At 36.6% G+C, this 20,684-nt stretch overlaps 1 protein-coding gene across 3 annotated transcripts in view; it reads right to left on the bottom strand.

Moving 5' to 3' along the window:
• The window catches only part of WASHC3 (WASH complex subunit 3), a 55,620-nt gene extending 35,383 nt beyond the window's left edge, over positions 1 to 20,237 (bottom strand). For 2 of the 3 annotated variants that reach the window (XM_065921049.1, XM_065921069.1), the window contains exons 1-5: positions 20,093 to 20,237; positions 19,441 to 19,539; positions 14,288 to 14,353; positions 12,066 to 12,173; positions 7,866 to 7,976 (exon numbers count right to left, since the gene is read on the bottom strand). In XM_065921049.1, coding sequence (XP_065777121.1) covers positions 7,866 to 7,976; positions 12,066 to 12,173; positions 14,288 to 14,353; positions 19,441 to 19,539; positions 20,093 to 20,143 — 435 coding nt within the window. In that variant the 5' untranslated portion in view covers positions 20,144 to 20,237. The remainder of the gene's footprint in view (positions 1 to 7,865; positions 7,977 to 12,065; positions 12,174 to 14,287; positions 14,354 to 19,440; positions 19,540 to 20,092) is intronic. The other variant, XM_065921060.1, reaches the window with a different exon arrangement.
• Between the last annotated feature and the right edge of the window lie 447 nt (positions 20,238 to 20,684).

Here is a 20,684-nt window from a genome sequence, read left to right on the forward strand (position 1 = left end):
TGAATCAGAATCAATTATCTGCCACATTTGGAACACAACAGTATTACTCACTGAAAAATCTTGTGCAAAACTTGCTTTAAAAGGAAGAAAAAAATCAGAAAAGGCCAGCAGGTGTTCCAGGAACATTTGTTAATAATGAGATCCAATTTGGAGATCAATTAATGGGTCAAAAATCTAGAAAGAACTTTAGATACTGTTTTATGAATGAAGGGACTGAGATCTTAAGAGGAAATACGGTGGGAATACAGTCACGTGGGACTGCATGACAAAGCTAAGCAAGCACAGCATGATGCATCCAGAAGTAAAGGTCTGGTGTCCTCGGGGCATCTGAACGGTCTCAGAGGTCAGTGCGTCCTGGAGCTGCAGTCATTCTCGCATCTCACAGAAGGTAGTAATCCAGCGGTGAAAGAAACAACAAATGAGACTAAAAAGCAAGGTACTGTTTATTTCCCTGTGCACTGGTACTTGGGATTTTTGAAAGACTTTGTTGGCTTCGGTTTTAATTACCTCATCTCTAAAGTGGATTTACAAAGACGTGACAAGAGAAGCAAGGCCAATATTAATATAAAAGCAGCACACTCCAGGAGAAATCTAGGACCCAGGAAGAGGAAGTTTTCAGGGTAGCTGGCAAAGAAAGCCAGAAAAGACTGCAGTCCATCTTGATACCCGGAAAGCCTGAAATTGTTTTTAAAAGTTTGTGTTTGTAAGTTATAGGATTTCCTGTGTCTTCCAAGTGGTCACTACATTGGAAGTCAGCAAATTCAAACTTTTATACAAATGAAGAAGCTGAAAGAGCTTGAGAAACACACTCACTGTCTTCTAAGAGAGAAGAGCATGGTTCTAAGTAATAATACAGGAAGGAAGGAAAAGAAAAGATTACAAGAGGGTTGAGGGCCTAGTAAGCATTAAGATTTTGGGAAAAGATGAGAAACAGTATATGTGGGGTTACAGGTATAAGACACTGCTTATGTACAATGGAGATAAGACAATCTCTTCAACAAGTGGTGCTGGGAAAAATGGTCAATCACTTGTAAAAGAATGGGAAAAATAGTCAATCACTTGTAAAAGAATGAAACTAGAACACCTTCTACTACCATACACAAAAATAAACTCAAAAGGGATTAAAGATCTAAATGTAAGAAAAGAAACCATAAAATTTCTAGAGGAAAACATAGGCAAAACACTCTGACGTAAATCACAGCAGGATCCTCTATGACCCACCTCCCAGAGTAATGGAAATAAAAGCAAAAATAAACAAATGGAACCTAATTAAACTTAAAAGCTTTTGCAAAACAAAGGAAACTATAAGCAAGGTGTAAAGACAGCCTTCAGAATGGGAGAAAATAATAGCAAATGAAGCAACTGACAATTAATCTCAAAATTGTACAAGCAGCTCCTGCAGCTCAATTCCAGAAAAATAAACGACCCAATCAAAAAATGGGCCAAAGAACTAAATAGACATTTCTCCAAAGAAGACATACAGATGGCTAACAAACGCATGAAAAGATGCTCAACATCACTCATTATCAGAGAAATGCAAATTAAAACTACAATGAGGTATCATCTCACACTGGTCAGAATGGCTGCTATCAAAAAGGCTACAAACCATAAATGCTGGAGAGGCTGTGGAGCAAAGGGAACCCTCTTACACTGTTGATGGGAATGCAAACTAATGCAGCCACTATGGAGAACAGTGTGGAGATTCCTTAAAAAACTGGAAATAGAACTGCCATACAACCCAGCAATCCCACTGCTGGGCATACACACCGAGGAAACCAGAATTGAAAGAGACACATGCACCCCAATGTTCATCGCAGCAGTGTTTACAATAGCTAGGACATGGAAGCAACCTAGATGTCCATAGGCAGACAAATGGATAAGAAAGCTGTGGTACATATACATAATGGAATATTACTCAGCTATTAAAAAGAATGCATTTGAATCAGTTCTAATGAGGTGGATGAAACTGTAGCCTACTAAACAGAGTGAAGTAAGTCAGAAAGAAAAACACCAGTATAGTATATTAACGCATACATATGGAATTTAGAAAGATGGTAACGATGACCCTATATGCGAGACAGCAAAAGAGACACAGACATAAAGAACAGACTTTTGGACTCTGTGGGAGAAGGCGAGGGTAGGATGATTTGAGAGAATAGCATTGAAACATGTATGTTACCATATGTGAAACAGATCGCCAGTCCAGGTTGGATGCATGAGACAGGGCACTCAGGGTCAGTGCATTGGGACGACCCTGAGGGATGGGATGGTGGGGAGGTGGGAGGGCGGTTCAGGATGGGGGATACATGTACACCCCTGGCTGGTTCATGTGAATGTATGGCAAAACCACCACAATACTGTGAAGTAATTAGCCTCCATTTAAAATAAATAAATTAATTTACAAAAAAAAAAAAAAAAAAAAAAAAGACACCCCTTACAGAGCAGCAGTCAAATTTTAAATGACAAAAATATGAAGACAATTAAAACCGGAAGAAATCACATCACTGCCCTCCTATCAGCGTCCTGGGGCACCGTTAACTCCCTTCTGAGCATAGAATGGTTATTTTGGGGATCTTAGGAGAATAGTTTTTTTTTTATTGTTGGTATATAGAGATTTCTTTCAGAAAGACAGGTTTTCTGCAGACCATGCTCTCCTTCCCTTTTTTTGACACAAACAATCCCTTAAATTCCAGAATGCAGGCTTGTAAAATTCAGCTTTGATAACATGTAGAAAGGTGTATGGTGAGTGACAAAATACTTAAGACCATAACAGTAAGACAAAGTAAAACTCATTTGATGAATTATGCTGATATGGTCTTTCTCTATGTTAATAACTAAATTTTTAGTAAGTGGGTAGCAAGAAAATCTTACTCTCAGAAGTTGAGAAAAAAAATGGGCATTTTAATGAAAATCTACAATCTTGTTGGGAAAGTGAAACATTTTCCAGTATTGATAAGACAATTTCTAGTAAAGTTATCTTCTAGAATTAGCTGGGGTTAAGCTCTTACATCAAATTTATTTTTCTTTCTTATATTCCTTGCTCTCAGTCACTGTCAAGGAACTGAATCATCTTGGAAGAATAAACAACTGTTTAGGAAGGTAATTTACTATCCTTGAGTATAGAGATACAAAGCTATCTAGATTATTCCCATGCTAATGACAGAAACTGAAGGATTCAATGCCACGGATTGCAAGGCGTCTGTAATGACTCTCCTCCACTTGTGTGAGGTATTTTCTAAAGAAGGGTGGTATTGTACTTCAAAGCTATAGTTTTGTAAAGACAATGATAAAGGAAACACAACTAGCTATGCACATGTTGCTGAATCATATTTTAGGGGATGACTTATGACTCTAGAATGATTATACTCCTGGAAAAGTGTTAAGTAATTTAGAAGAACCAAAATTATGCTTAGCAAGACCCACAGGTATGATCAAGGGGCTTTAAACTGAAATCAAAGGATAAGAAAATTCCTCAACTAAAACTCTGAAACTATGAACAATAACGACATCATAGGAGAGAAAAATAAAGTAGAACTACCAAGTTAAGAGATATAAACAAACAGAAAACAAATCCAACCACCTAAAAAGAAGTGTGTGTGTGTGTATTTGTACATAGCAAACTTGAAATTTCAAAGTAAGTAAATTTCAGGGACTAACACTTAGTGGGAAGGAATTCATGAATGGCAACTGACATTTGAAAGGAGTATGTTACAATGTTATATAATGGAAGGCAGAAGATACTTTTAAACCAAAATACCTTTAAACCAATTCATATAAACTACACAGAGATTCTTGAACAAGGGATAAAGGAATCACCAAGCTAAGTTAAAAGAAGGTAAAGGATGTATTACCAGAGGGGATGTACTTTTTGGTCGCCTGATCAGATGGAGGATTTAGGTCAAGTTTTCCTGAAACAGGCTGCAAACAAACACAAGGATAAGACAGAACCATGATGGGCAGGTGACATTAGCTCTTTACATGTACTGGCAGCTTTAAGTTCGTTCAAATTAGAGCATCTGACAGACTCCTAAGTTACCCTGTTGAAAACTGCATCCTTCAGCAAAGGAAGCAATGAGGGGAACTGATTTAACGATTTCATACTTAAGTTTAAACAAAAAGCCAGAACAGAATGATGATGCAGAAGTGACAAGAAATCTAGTGACCATGCCAATGAAAGACAATTCTGGGCTCTGTCAAACAAGTTGCTACATCTGCAGTTGGATATTTTGAAGGTCACTCATGATAGTTCCAGGAGAAAGGAAAAATAGTGGATTTATAGATAGCTTAGTAACTGTCATCTGAAGAGTAATGATTGGAAGGTTCACATCAACCTTTAGGGTCTATTTTTGGTTTGGTTCTATAAAATATTTAAAATCAATAACTTGAAAAAATAGGACATTTATACACTTCCAGGGGATACAAATTGGGAAAGAGTTAATATGCAGGATAGAACAGTACATTCAACAAATACTGGGACTTCTGGGGTGGTACAGTGGTTAAGACTCCACACTTACACTTCAGGAGGTGCTGGCTTGATCCCTGACTAGGGAAGTATGATCCCACATGCCACTCAGTGTGGTCAAACAAAAATAAAAAAGAACAACAACAAAAAACAGATATCGATTGAGCAACCTTATAGGCAAGGTGTTAAAGTGAATATGAAGATCAGTCAAGGCATAGGTCTCTTGCTCATGATTTTCTTTTCAACACAGTAGATAAAAATATTTTTAAATTATCAAGGAACAAGATATGAAGTGATAAAAAAATATGGATAAAGTGGTTGAACAGATAAATGAAAGGAGACATCACCTCTGGTTTTATATGTCAGTGGGTTCAGGATTTGGGTAATTTAGTTAAAGTGTTCATATGAACGCGTCAGATGAGTAGAATTTGGACAGGTAGTGATCAAGAGGAGGATTGAGATTCAGAGGTGGAAAAGCATGGAGCTTATATTGAGAAAGTTCTGTGGTTTTGTCTGAAGAATGAAATGTAGGGCAAGGAGCAACAGGATACAAAAGTTGGGTAATAAGGTTCTGGGATACAGGTTGGCACAATGAACTAAAAACAATAAAATTAAATTTAACTTGGATGAACTTATAATTTCAAAGCAAAGATGTTGGTCCCTGCTTTCTTCTTGAAAATTATTACCCCCAAATACTAAGGCAAAAAAAAAATAACACGAACTCCAATTTTATTGACTAAGAGGCATTCATGAACCACAATAAATGGAAATTAAAAGCAGATAAAAGAATGATGACTTAGCAGAGCAAAGGCAGGCCAAGTCCATGTGCCTGAAGAGGAGGATACCGCAAAGCAGCAGCACTTCCAGAACCCTGGAAGTGTTTAGGAACTAGAAACACCCGTACCAAAGGCAGGAGGAGGCAGAGGACTAAAATCAAGAATGCTGGGCTGAGAGCAGCAAAAGAACTCAGGCAGAAGAAATTAAACTCCTGCTCATGGCCACACCAAACAAAAGGGATGGGGCTTGAGCTAAGAGCCAGGTACCACTATGGAATAAGATAGTTTAAAAAACTATAGTTTTTAAAAATAGTTTAAAAAATAAGAAAAACAACAATTTATTGCTTCTTAAATGTTTTTAGATAAAAATTACTTGAATGATGTTATAAAACAGTGTAAAATATTTTTAAACAGCTCTTAATCAGAAGAGCATCTTCCAAAACACATATGTTCTGGCTCCAAGTCCCAACTGCAGAGATTCTCGTTTAATGGGTGGGAACTAACAACCTCTATCCAGAAAGTTTCTTACTCTAAAGACCACTGAGCTACTGTAAAAAAAGTAATCTATCACCAAAACCTATCAAAGGTTAAAGTGGCATTTCATTTTCACTCATAGGTAAATCCTATGTACCTGCTGTGGTTCTAGGATCTGGGAATACCAAAGTAAACAAAAAATTTCCCACCCTTGTGGAGTTTATATTCTAGAAGCAGGATGGACACCAATAACGTGTGTAAAGTATGCAGTATTTTGCCTGTAATTGGATGGTCATATGAAGAAAAATACAGTTGGGAAGGAGTCAAGGGAGTGGGACCAGAAAGAAGGTAATATTTCTGCAAATATTTGAAGAGAAGGAAAAAATGATAAAGATATTTGGGAAAAGTGTTTCAGGGAGAGAGAACAGTTGCAAAGGTCCTGAGTTAGGCAACTGTTCATGGATTTATTTAAGGAATACCAAGGAGGCACATAGAGCTGGAGCACAGTGATTAAAGATAAGAGATTAAAAAGGTAATAAGGGAGTTGAGTTGTATAGGATCTCACAGGCCTGTGAAGGACTTTGGCTGTTACTCTTAGTGAGATGACAAGCTACATGATTAGAAGAATGAATATGTAAAGAATCCATTTACAGATATACAAACATATGATATACGTTATATATGAGATACTGAAAAGCAATGAAAATTTTCTAAGTAATTAATAACAAAAATAAAAATGTCAAGTGCTGTGTGGAAACGTTAGCTGGCTAAACAAATCTAGATAATACTTAATATGGTACTTTAGAACAAGTGTTTAATAAATATTTGTGGAATAAATGCGCAATGAATTTATACTGAAAAAGGAGAATGAGAGTTTCTCAAGTTCTTGTAAAATCTGAGGCAATGTATTAAGAATATAACAATTACCCTAAGATGTGGTCTTTTATTAAATATTTCAAGGTAGTCTTACAGATACAAAGTAGATTTTACTATTTCCGAATTATATCAGTTAGGCAAGAAGAGACTAAATAAAAAGACTTCCACAGTTACTCTGAAACTTTTCATCTTTTGTTTGAAAGAGTCAAAGACATAGTTTTTAACAGTTCATATTTTAAGCTTAGCTTAAGTTTTCATTGGTTCTAGTTTTAAAAATTCATTCATCATGATTCACACTCAAACTAGTGCCATTTTATTAGTTTAAAAAATTTATATATTTTCACCCCGAAGTCTGCTTTTTTCTCTCCAAAGTCTAAAACCCAGAGTTTTGACTGTCAATGAAGAATTCTGAAAGTGATAAAGCCATTTCTTCTGGCATCTAGAAAAACTGAATGTACCTTCTTCTCTCCATTGCCACCACTGTAGCTTCTAAATAAGCCAATCTACTCTTTCTGGTTGTCAGATAGTCTTTGTTTTTAAAGTATTTTGGTGATAAATAATGCCAAGGTCAGCAAAACTGCTCTTATTTAACATTAGTACACTTCTTGTGCCTGCTAACAAAATTTTACAAAAGCGTTAATGTCTTGACCGACTGAGAAAGGACAGTCAGCTCCTTCCACTACTGTAACAGGGCTTTCTACAGGGAGGAAAAGAAACTAACTTCTGCTGTTGCAAAACAGCAAATATTGTATTATATTTTTTTTGCATCATACCATGGTAATGATGATTTCTTAGAAAAATTACCCATTCTCAAGTCATAATATTAAAAGCATTACTTTATATGGGCAAGTAACTTATGCTCTTTTCTGTGAACCAAACTATTGATATGTGAAATTCAGAATAAAAATACACAAAAACCCATGTGTTAGAATATAGGAAATTAAGCTAAAGTTATATGATGTACTAAGTGAATAATTCACTTTCATTCTTCTATCTGATACATCCAAGATTTGCAAAGATTATGAAAGGCAGAAAGTTCACATAAATCTATATCAAACTATACTAATTTGAAGTGTGAGATCAGTTTTAATTAGAAAGACTTGACTTTTGCTTACTCTTTATCAGGGCACTCATTAAACATAGGAAAGAAGTAAGAGGACAGAAAACTTGGTCACTTGGTTTAGCAGTTTTCTCAGATTGAAATAACAATGAAACCTCCAGGGTTAAGAATTTCAAAGGAGGCTGCAAGACAGAGAAGACAGACCAAATCAGCTTACCACTTGAACCATTTTGAGATATCTGGCATATCTTGGATCCTTGGCTACAGTTAAGATATTTTCTGGTGTTACTTCACTTTCCTGTGGTCCAGAGTCTTGTAAACTGTTCTGCTGTAGAGAGCATGGTGTATAAATCTTTAGACAATTCACAAAAGGGGTCCATCATGTTACTTAAAAGGGGTGTTTCTTTTTATTATTCTAAAGCAAACAATATCAGAAAAAAATCATATTTCTAAATTTAAATACCAATAATTTAATTATAGGATATATGTTTTCAAATATTTACAAGAACTTAAATATGACTGCAGAGGAAGTTACATGTAATGTAAACACTATATTGTTCCCGCAAAAGTGCAAATATATTCAAGGCATTAAAAATTAAAATTCTGCTTTACTTGTCCCTTGAGTGTGGATACAAAACATGAATTATTGATGGACCTATTATTTTAATAAAACTTTTAATAAAGCTAGTAAAGGTATTTGACTTCTCAACTGTTCAACTCCAGTGGACAGAAAATCGATTTTCTAGGTATCTATACCATCTACACAATTATACTTCTCATTCATTGAGTAATCTTGTTCTAAGTGGATATGGCTATTCTAACATCTCTTAAGGCAAGGCCTGGAGAATTTGTGAAAGAGAAGCTCATTTCTCAAACAAAATTATGTTTTTATATATTTCAGCTACTGATGGAATTATTAACATTCTCCACAGACTGGTTAAGATTATAAATACTACTTATAATGAAGAATAACGGGGAATGGTCTTTTTGGATAAAAATCGTTTCATCACACAGACAGTTCTCAACTTTGCATGGTGCCGTGTAAACAGTAACTCGTCCAAGCTAGAATCCTGTCTTCATTTAACTGCAAAGCCAAGACTGTATATAGTTCTTGATTTTTCTATCAACCTAGACATTTATAGTAAGTCTACTTAGTGACTTACTATATGTTAGTATTAAGGGTAAGTTCCTTAACTGAATGATATCAATTTTATGTCTGCATATCTCTGTTGAAGTGTAAATAAATTAAAAAAATCTTTCAGTATTCATAGTTATTAGAATATAAATTATATATTAAGGTTTTTCCCTAGATAACTCAAATGTAAATTAAATCTCTTTTAAATGCTGAAGTAAAATATCCCCAAATTCTTTAGGTTACTACAGTTATATGACAGCGTCAAGTGTACGCAAGTGCACATATGTTGTGTGTAAATATGTATATACATATACACATTCATCTGCAAAATATATTAATTACAAAACATCCAAAACATGTAATTAAACAAAAAATTTCAACAAGACCCAGGTATGCTTTTAAAAAAATAAGGACAATAAACTCATACAATAGCACAATGGAGCAAATGGTAATTACATATAAGACCACTGGATTTTAAAACTCAGCCTTTAACTTCAGCCTAATAACCAAGACCTCAACAAGGTTTAATTATATCAGGTCTTACACCTTTGCTATTTGTATGACCCATTAAATCCTCTATCATATCTTTCAACTGTCCTTCATTTTATTCTCAAATTAATCTCAATCTGTACAATTAGATGTTCTACTGTGAGTAATGATAAGGTCTGAACTATGAAATTAAAGGTCCAGAAAAATCAGAATGCAAACCTTGGGTCTGACTCATATATAGATTGGAGATTGCAATGAAGGGATGATGTAAAAAGAAGTTCATGATTATCTTTTAACTGATAAGCAAGTTGACTGTAATGTCAATGGAAATTCTGTGTTAAGCAATACTTCAGTCCATTTAAAAATATTTTACATGAAATATACCAATTAGAAACAATGGAGAGAAATAAAAAGTTGATTTCAATATTAAGAACATGCTGAACAGTTATCTTATTGAGCCAATCAATACACAACTTTACCACATTTTTTAAACTCAGGAAGCCAACAGCACTTTATAAATCCTCCAAATGAATTAATAACTATTTTTTAATAAAATTACCAGAATATCAAGTAATTCTGGATTTTAGATAATTCAGTTGTGATTACTCATAATCAATTTTTTGAGACCTTAAATAGGCAAGACCAACACAACTGCACAAGTTTTAGATACATATTATATATGCGCATGCACAGTAACACTTAGGAAAGTTAATACTGAAAGTCAGATATCATTTTATAAATTTACAGAAACATAATAACGGTTAGTATCCACCAAAGAATAACTACGAGGTAGAATGGAAACATGTAATAGTTTTTACATATGCCTTGTTTTAGAAAAAGGATGGCTCATCTTTAATTGATAAAACCTTGTAAAGTTAAACTCATCTAAACATCTGAATTTATTTCTGCATATTATATATTCCAGTGATCATCACAATGGAATTTGTTCTATTAATTAAATGGATGTTAAATTTTCTAATACCTAATTGTTAAGTGAAGTGAAGTGAAAGTCACTCAGTCATGTCCGACTCTTTGTGACCTCATGGACCTCTCTAGGCCAGAGAATTCCATGGAAATCTCTATGCCAGAATACTGGAGTGGGTAGCCTTTCCCGTCTCCAGGAGATCCTCCTAACCCAGTAATCAAACCGGGGTCTCCTGCATTGCAGGTGGATTCTTTACAAGTGAGCTATCAGGGAAGCCCCAATTGTTAAGTAAACAGTCATCTAATTCATCTGCCAAATATACGATATTTCTAAATATTTGGCTCCTCCCACACAAAGCCTTAGACCACATGTGCTCAGTTGGGGCCTACTCTTTGTGGCCCCATGGACTGTAGCCCGCCAGACTCCTCTGTCCATGAAATTTTCCATGCAAGAATACTGGGGTGGGTTATGTTTTATGAGTTCAACACAGATGCTAGAGACAGTGCAGTGTAGCAGATAAGAGATAGGATTCTTGACACCAGATTGTTTGGGTAAAAATTCTAGCTCTTACGTTTATTGTTTGACCTTCAACAAGTTAACCTCTGTGTACCTTATTTGACATATCTGTAAAGTATTAATAGAACTGATCAAAGTATTTACTTCATAGGGCTGTTGTGAGAATTAAATGAGTTAATTTATAAAAAGCATTTAACACATCACACATACAGTCAGAAACCTTTACATGGGAGGTAGTATAATCACAGTCAACATCATTATGATCTAAAAGATATCCCATAAAAAGTACCTCCAGGTACAAATGCAAAATTCCATGTACACAGGAAGTCTGCTTGTTTGGTATTACTTGTTAGACCACCATTTTAGTGATTATTTTAATTTGGATTTTAATACCTCACTGAGATACACTAGCGATTATTCTTAAACAACGAAGAATTTTTATTTCTTGAAATAAAAAGTAATACACAATTTAAATTTATACAGAGCATAAATGAACGTTAAAACCTAAGAGCCAAACATAGAGTATGGGCCTTACAAGGACGCTGATTTGAACAAATCAACTCCCCAAACACACTTTTTTAGACAAGTGGTGTTTCTTAGATCAGGAACTCTCAAATTTCAAGAGCCTTCAAATCACATACGGATCTTGTTAAAATGAAGATTCTGATTCAGTGGATCTGGGGTGGAACCTGAGATTCTGTATTTCTAACAAGTCCTCAGGTAGGTTGCTGGCCCATGGAGCAGAGTTTTGGTAACAAAGAGTTAGATATTATCAGGGGATTATTGCTTATTATACTGTATATGATAAAGGCATTGTGGTTATACAAGAAAATGTCAGAACTTCTCACAGATGCTCAGGGAATTATACATGGGTGAGAAGACATGATGCCTGGAATTCACTTCAGTGACAAAAAAAGACAGATGAAGCGATTGCAACAAAATCTTAACTGGTGAATCCAGGTAATGGGCACTTGGGTAGTCACTGTACTATTCTATTTTTATTCATCTGTGAAAGTGTCATATTACAACATTTAAAAGACACATTTCTTATAAGAACTAAGAAAAAAATTTCCAGAGTGAATTTGAAGAAAGTAGTTATGTTCAAGATTATTCCCAGCCCTGTATAAGTCAATTTTCATTTTATATAGGCAAGAAAAATATTAACTTCAGGAAACTGTTCAGAATAACAAAATGAAAAGCTAGTAACTTGTTTCAAACTTTATTTTTTATCTTAAATGTTACTATTCCAAGTGCTACATTTTTATTTAACTTCTTTATCTGAACCTGCAGATTTGGTCTATCTGGTTCACCCAAGAAGACCTGCTCATGCTTCCTGGGACTTGATTACATACCTGTGATTGCTCTGAAGTGGCTTCAGAGTGTGTTCCATTTGTGATCCTAGTGACATTTACAGGAGATACTTCAAATGTGACATCATCTAGGCCCGGGATAGATGATAACTGAGAGGAGAAAATTAATGTTGGTATATGAGGATAGTATTAGATCTTTAAAGACCAAGTTTCTAAGTGTGTGTGTGTGTTTCAAATAGTTTTCTTAAGTTTTTAAGCTATAGAAGTGGGTTTATAAAATCTCATCTTTGGTTGAAATTCTCCGTGCCATAAACTACTTAAAAGTGAAAGGCATTGACAACTACAATATTTATGAAGAATTTCTCACTAATCTCATTTAGCTTATCAACATTCTTTCTCAGGAATTATTATTTTTTTAATAAGGAATCCTAGGGTAAGGAATGAGAGCACGGGCTTTGGAGTCAGACTGTCAAGGTTTAAGTCACAACATATGTAACCCTGTGCAAAACTTCCTAGGCCTCAATTTTTTCACCTGTAAAGTGGGGATGAGAAAACTTATGTCCCAAAGTTGTAAAAATATTTTGATTAAAAATATTTTGTTCCCCTTCAAAATGTGCTCTGTAGCACATTTTAAGTTTGAATAATCTGGGAAATGAGAAAACTCTTGCCACATGTTAACACATGATGCAGCTTATTCTTTTCTTCTTTCTTTAGTAATATCACTGAATGTTACTACAGTGTGTTATTTTCCATACACAAGAAATGAGCATGATGTCAGTGGCTAAGCATTTTAGGTTGGATTTCCAAGACCCATGCAAACATTCTTTTCTGATTTCAACCTGGTATCAGTGACACACATCTGTCAAATGTTTGGCTAACTTTGAGGATTAACTCTATGGTCATGGAAATAATTAAGGTTAACCTGTGCACATGGCAACTTAACTTGTGACCATGGACTCTAACTTAAGAATGCCACAAACATTAAAATAATACACATATTCATAATAAAGAATAATGAAAAAGCAAAGGCAATAAGATCTAAAGCAGCAATATTCATTGAAAACTGTTGACTGATGACAGTATTTAGCACAGTGGCCAGGGCCCAAATAGTTTCAAGTCGGTATGGCTGCTAAGAGGCTATTTTGAACATGTTCCAGGCCAAATATCCTAAATTACAAGCTAAAGAAATGTTCTGAGGGAAATACAGTAGCTGAAGACCACAGGAAGATGTAGAAAGCCCAAACCAGACATTCTGATCCCTATGCTAGAAGATATTAGTCATTTCACTTCCTCCAGTTCAGCTCAGTTCAGTCACTCAGTTGTGTCCAATTCTTGGCAATCCCATGGATTATAAATAGTCAATAAACATTTTTTCAGGTCAATTTTTTTTTGATAAAAGAACAAAGTCACAAAAATATATTAGCATCTCTATTATTTTATATACAAGAAAAGCACACAAAACCTGCAAGCTTTCCAATCGAAACAACCTTCTATTTTTGCTTTTATGTGACAGTTACCTTTTGTGATTTCTGATCAGAATTGGTACTGTTCGCTAGCATTTAATATATTTACAAATGGAAAATAGCTGAGATTTTTTCTCCAAATTTTGTTCTGGAGACATGTAAAGTTTTATAGAATTTTTCCTGTGTTATCAATGGCTTCTATTAAGATAATTGTGTTTTCCATTAAATGAAGCAAACTATGTAATGTTCAACTTGTTAACATGTTATTCATTATGTTTTTGATTAAATAATTAAAGAAACCTCAACCCATGTGTATACTTAAACGGACTCAGTTAGTGGTTCATAATGAAGATTATTTCCATTCGGTTCAGTTGCTCAGTCATGTCTGACTCTTCGCAACCCCATGAACCACGGCACGCCAGGCCTCCCTGTCCATCACCAACTCCCGGAGTCCACCCAAACCCATTTCCATTGAGTCAGTGATGCCATCCAGCCATCTCATCCTGTCGTCCCCTTCTCCTCCTGCCCTGAATCTTTCCCAGCAGGGTCTTTTCAAATGAGTCAGTTCTTTGCATCAGGTGGCCAAAGTATTGGAGTTTCAGCTTCAAAATCAGTCCTACCAATGAACACCCAGGACTGATTTCCTTTGCAATTATAATAAATAAAACCAGTGAAAGCACTGCACCACCTCATGGAGGCAGGAGCTAAAGTGAATTCATTCCTAAATACAAGTTAAATGCAACTGAGAAAGTTGACATATGTAGAGCAAATTTATCCTATAAATTATTCAGAAATACAAACCTTTGCATCTAAAATATTGAGAGTTGTTTCAATCTGCTGGATACGAAGAGAAAGGTCTGCTAGTTTCTGAAAAAGAATGATTAGAAACAAAAGGATAAAGTTAAAACTGTGGTTTAAATATTTGTGATTTTCTAATATACTACTCTCTTATTTACATAAGAACTGAAACTCAAGTATTCAATTAGCATGTTTCATGGTTATTTTATAAAACTGTATTCATAGAGAAGAAGAAGTTACATTTTCAGTCTTATGAAACTCATTATCAGAGCCATAATCAATCCCTGGGACGAGAATGTAAACTCCTCTGAAGACAGAGTTTTTTTACTCGCTGTTACAGCCCTTGTGCCCAGAGCAGTACTTGACACTTAACAGGAGCCTGATAATTACATGTTGCTGAATGAAGGAATTCTTCATAGGACACAGGATTAAAAACTAGCCCCAAACAGAAACGAGCAGGGTCTGCCTTTATATATTACTTAAACACATAATTATATACAACTAGTCCCGAATTCAAACTTTTTGAGTTTGAAAAGTTTAAAAAAAGATGAAACTGGAAGATTAGTTAATGCAGGGAAGAATTAAAACAAAGAGAAAAAATAAAAACACTAAAAAAGCAAAAGGAATCAACCCAAGATAAACCAGAACAAGCGCTTACCATGTTTCAGTTATTCTGTGCCGCTAAATGAGCCATATATACGTGTTGTGTGTTAGTTGCTCAGTCGTCTGACTATTTGTGACCCCATGGGCTGTAACCTGCTAGGCTCCTCTGTCCATGGGATTCTCCAGGCAAGAATACTGGGGTGGGCTGCCATGTCCTCCTCCATTTTAAAGTATGCACTTGATATCTTTTATAGTCTCCAAAATTTTATTTTATGCATTTAAAAACATTAATTTCATTTCACTAGACTGCCAAAGGACCCATGGCAAAATTAAGAACCTCTGCTTTTCAAAGATTATTCCGCATAATAAATGTTTTTGAGCCTGTTCCCATATAATTACTGCTGTAACACACATACATGTGTACTTTCTAAAGAGCCGCTGTCACTTGACAAAATACACCTGGTTTCATTTATGGGCTGCTAAGGCTCATTTCTATGATGTTGATGTCTTCTGCATTTTCCTTCTCAACTCCTAGACCACCAGAAGGCAGGCTTCTCAGTCTTGACTCAGCTCTATTGACTTGGTCTATTTTGGGCTGGATAATTCTTTGCTGTAAAGGTCTATCCTGTGCACTACAGAATAGTTAGCAGAATCTCTGACCTCTACCCACTAATTGCCACAAAAACTCCCCAATGGCAACAACTAAAAATGTCTCTAGACATTGCCACATGTTCCCTGGTTGAGAACCACTACTCTGACGGGTAGATGACTATGGATATAAGTAACATGATCAGTAACAGTAATTGTCCCCACCTCTGAAAGTTTCAGCAGAGAGGAAACAGAAAGGTACGTCTACTTTCCCATCCATCCTCTTTATAAGGCTTTAAAGCAAACCTGAAATATCTTGAGTTGGGACCACAGGGGAATTGACAAGGTACCTAGTTTGTCAGATAAAGTTGAAGAGTTCTTGATGCACCACCCACCTATTTGCAAGGCAGTGCATTTTACTCAACTGAAAAAAAAAAAGAGGAAGAAATATGGAGCTAATAGTTGAACATGGGAAAAAAAGTACTGTGGGACTTCAGGTTTGTAAAATATCCAATGTGCAGATCCGGTTCTTTAAAACAGAAACAGTATTTTAAATGAATAGCTCTCCTGGTACATCATTTTGGGTTGAGTGTGTCCTAGAAGTCAGAGAGGGAAGCAACTGATGGTTTTACTAAACTTCATCTGACACTTAAATCCAGCAGTTGTAAAAGTTTTAAAAGCAGTTGTAAAAGCTGTAGCAGTAAATAGGGTTTTCAGCAAAAGCTTACTTGGTTTAAGGTGAAGTCTGATGGTGGGCCTAAAAATTGGACATAGAAGATAAGCACTAAAATTTTTTTTAGGTCATGTGAAAATTCTCAGAGCTTTTGCTTGCATTTGAAGTTTTTTTTTTTTTTTTAAAAGAAATGTTTTAGAATATTTAGAAATGACTAAATCCCAGTGTTCTAGGCATGTTACAAGTCTGAGTCAAATACACCTGACTGCCCTGTTTGCCGAATACCTTTAACTTTAAAATTCACAATAAGGTTAAACTTCCGCTCAGTCGTTGTCTGTGCTATGCACAGAACTTGCATGGCTCTCCACGCACTTCCGATTTAAAATCTGCAATTCCTGTCCCAATGGACTACCACAAGATTGTGATGATTAGGACCAGAACAGAAATGCTTACTGCAGACTTGTGAGGGAAGAGGAGACGACCCTGAATAACTGTAACTTGGGTCAGATTCAACTACTTTCCTTTCTTCATCTTCTAACTTTTCTCTTATCCTGGTTCTAGTCATTAGAAGAGTTACAAAGTAGTTCAGTATCCACAAGGTTTTTTAAAAGCTAAGTTCTTCACTTTTCTCTTTATCGAGGAACTCTAAAACCAGTATTAGTGATGAAGAAAGACCCCTATTGGTTTCAAATTTAATTCCCATTTGAGTTTAGCTGTGACTGAAGTTACTGTTTGGGTTTGGTTCAAAGCAGATTAGGTGAAAAAATTAAAACAAAAAACCCCCCAACAGCCCTCCCCCACAAAAAAACCCAAACAAACCAAAACCTACCAGGTTTTCTTTTCCTTCCAGTTCACTTTAAGTTCAAAATTCTGTTTTTTTTTGGAGGGAAACAGAGTGGTTTTGGTTCTTGTTTAAGGCTTTAACTAAACAAAGACCACAGGTTTAATAGCTGCTATAAACAAATACCAACCCAGTTTGGAAATTGATCTTAACTTGGGAGAAAATGGCCCTTCATGTATGAATATGTACATTATATCCCTGGAGTTTATCACATAAAAGACATTATATTAAATAGAAATGGCATGGTAAAGAAGAGAACACAAATCTAAAAACTAAATTTTGAAATAGCTATAAAGAAGACACTGTAATCTCTCACTTGAAAATGATGTAAACACACCTCTTATTCAGATCAGATGGTGCAACAGAGCAGAAGATTACAGCCAGTTAACAGATCAGAATTGGAATCCCAGCTCTTACTTTCTAGCTGTTTGAATGTAGGCAAGTAGCTATTTGCAGCTACTGCACCTATAAATACTATGCCCTCAAATATACGATGAGAGCATGAATAAATGACTAAGCAAATGATTTAAGCCTCTCTACATTTCAGTTTCTGTATTTCTAAAAAAGAGATAATTGGACCTTTCTTAAAGGTCTGGGCTGTGATAATTAAGTACATGTAAAGCACTTAGCACAATGACTAGCACAAAATAAGTACACAATAAATATTATTGTCATCACACCATGTAAAAAGTCTACAATTGACATAAACATCCAAGATGAATGCTACAAGATGAATTCTAAATAATAAGTGACAGTCAATCCTAAATTACCACCCATTAAGGAGAAAAAGGCAATTAGCTACTTTTAAATTTCATGAATTTTTGTCAACAAATTTTTTTCTGGGGTTCAAGGAAGAAGTAAGAAATAGTGATATAGTCAAGTTGGAGGAGGGTAGTTGAGAGAGGAACAGAAGGGAGGAAAGAATGAATCATGAGGCTTTGATAATGGATAAGTAATCAAGAAGACAGTTATTGTTATACTTTATCTGTACGTGTGCTCAGCTGTGTCCAATTCTTTGAGGCCCAACTCTGAGAGACCTGATTCTTTGAGACCCTATGGACTGTAGCCCACCAGGCTCCTCTGTCAATGAGATTTTTTGGACAAGAATACTGGAGTGGGTTGCTATTTTTCTCCTCCAGGGGATCTTTCCCAACTAGGGATCAAACCTGTGTGTCCTGCACTACTGGCAGATTCAGCTGAGCCATCAGGGATTCTCCACTGAAGCGGTATTTAATTTTAAGTGGTCACTGAACTTTTGTAAAGTAGAATTTGCAAGCTTATGGAGAAATACTGTCATATCTGTGTGGGAATTTTCTCTAGTCTATGGACCGAGCACAATGATTTTCTTTAATATATTAAAGTGTATAAAAGTGTATCATGTTCCTAACACACAATAATGTACCCAAGGACATCTATATTCCTACACTTTTTAGGCAGCAACCACCCCTCTATGAACAGTCTCATTCAAGGAGTGGATCGTTGGGGATACTCAAATGATGAACAGTAATTTCAGCACTCAGGTAGTTCATGACATGAAAGTGGAGCCCTAAGGTTTAACATGATCCTTAAGTAGTAAAGAAAACTGATCAAGAACACCTTTTGGTTTTAGATGACTGTCCCATTTCCTTGTCCCCCTTTTCTCCTTTCTTAATACCAATTTCACGGCATGCTTCCCATTTTCCTTCCCACTTTCTTCTTTAGTTTTTTGTTAAGACAGGTGTCCCTGGATCTGGTACCTAGCCTGTCATTGGGTTGCGTGTGCATGCTCAGTTGTTTCCGACCTTTTGCGACCCCGTGAACTGTAGCCTGCCAGGCTCCTCTATCCATGGGATTTCCCAGGCAAGAACACTGGAGTGGGTTGCCATTTCCTAGTCCAGGGGATCTTCCCTACCCAGGGATCAAGCCCATGTCTCCTGCACTGACAGACTCTTATACCACTGTGCCACCTGGGTCATTGGCTTACTTAATCCTTAATTCACAAGTCATTTGCAGGAAGTATTTTTATTTCTATCATATTTGATGCCCAAGTTATGTTTCTAGGCTACCACCCCAATCATCTTTTCCATCAAGCAATGTAACATACTTTTAATAGAAACTGAAACAGTGTGTATTTAAAATGCAATTCTTAGGGTAAGAGAAACATTAAGGAATTTCAAAATTAAAAAAAAAATGTTTTTGTGAAATCTTGGAACTGCTTTTGTTCTGTTTAATCACAATAAACCTTACTGAACTATTTCACAAAGCCTCCAGAAAGTTCATTCAGCAGAGATGGGCTGTAGGAACTGACAGTAATAGAATCAAAGAGGATTTAAGGTATGTCAACACAATTACTGGGGGACAAGAGGTCATAGTACATGATTGCATGCACTGTAATTCTTGCTTAACTCATGTTACCTTCCTAAGTGCAAGGTGACATTGGGCCACTCATTAAACCGGTATCGAAGGACCTACCTCCTCACAAACTGTAGAAAAGCGGTTGAGGAACTGTACAGTGTGCACCACAAACTGGTTTAGAAATGCCACCGTTCTTTTCTGTTGAATAGCTGGCACCTGTTTTACGTAAAAATAAACATGATCTGTACAGGACGACACGTACACCACGCAATCACCTTGATATTAATAAGGAGGCGTTCTGCTGTTTGATACAGTTACTGGAAGTACTGCGAAGAGTCAATAACTTGTTTTTCTAAACTGTGGGGGTGGGGTGTCCCAAATGACAGAGGCTGCAAAGTTTGAGAACGGGTTCTGGACACACAGATGCGAATTTTCGCAGATAAAGGCCACACACATAAACATACGAAAAACTGAAGGGCCAAATATAAGAGGCCGGATTAGAGGTCGGAACGGGTAAGAGTTCTCACCCTTCAGGACATGAACTCGTGACTCGGGAAGGGAAGGAAAGGAGAGGCATACTACTCCCGCCCCGCCTTAGAAGGCTCGGGAAGGACCGCTTTTTAAGGTGAACTGTGGGACCCTCCATCCCGAGAGGGGGGAGACAAGCACAGGCCAGGGTTGGGCTGAGAGGTGGGGTCTCTCTGGGAACCCTGCGTCCCTTCCTCATCCTCCTCCCAGGTCGCCGAAATCCAACTCCATCTTTACAAACCTTAGTCAGGTCTATGCCTGAGCCCATGAGAGGCAGCCCATCCTCATCCATCTCCTCAGCGGGCGGGGGACCCAGGGCTCACCCCCAAACCCCTCCCCAGCCCGACCCGCCCAACCCGGTAACAGCGTCCGAACGCCTCTCCTAGTCCCCGCCTCCCGGTGCGGGGAAACGCCGGAAGGAAACGCCTCCTCCCGCCAATCACTCGGCGCCTTCCAGAGAGCCTGCCCATTCGCACGGCATTCTGGGAATGGTAGTTCCCGCTCCGGATTGTGACGTCGAACAAGGGGGCGTCGGGTGGAGCAAGGCTGTAGTCTAGCAAAATCTTACCTACCTCCAGTCTGCCCCCACTCCAAAAAAAAAAAGGAAAACCGTGGGATCTGTTTGAGTTTATCCCTGCTTAGTCTGGTGTGGTATATATGCAGCTAAGTTATTCGTTAACTTAAAAAAAAAAATATATATATATATATATATATATATATATATATATAAATATATTTAAACTTAAGTGCCGGGTACTCTGCTAGGCCTTGTGGTGAATACAAAGGTCGAATGCGGTTTAGCATATGTATCTACCTAGAGAACTATAGAAGCA

Source organism: Muntiacus reevesi, chromosome 1, assembly GCF_963930625.1.
Source record: "Muntiacus reevesi chromosome 1, mMunRee1.1, whole genome shotgun sequence".
Lineage (NCBI taxonomy): Eukaryota > Metazoa > Chordata > Mammalia > Artiodactyla > Cervidae > Muntiacus > Muntiacus reevesi.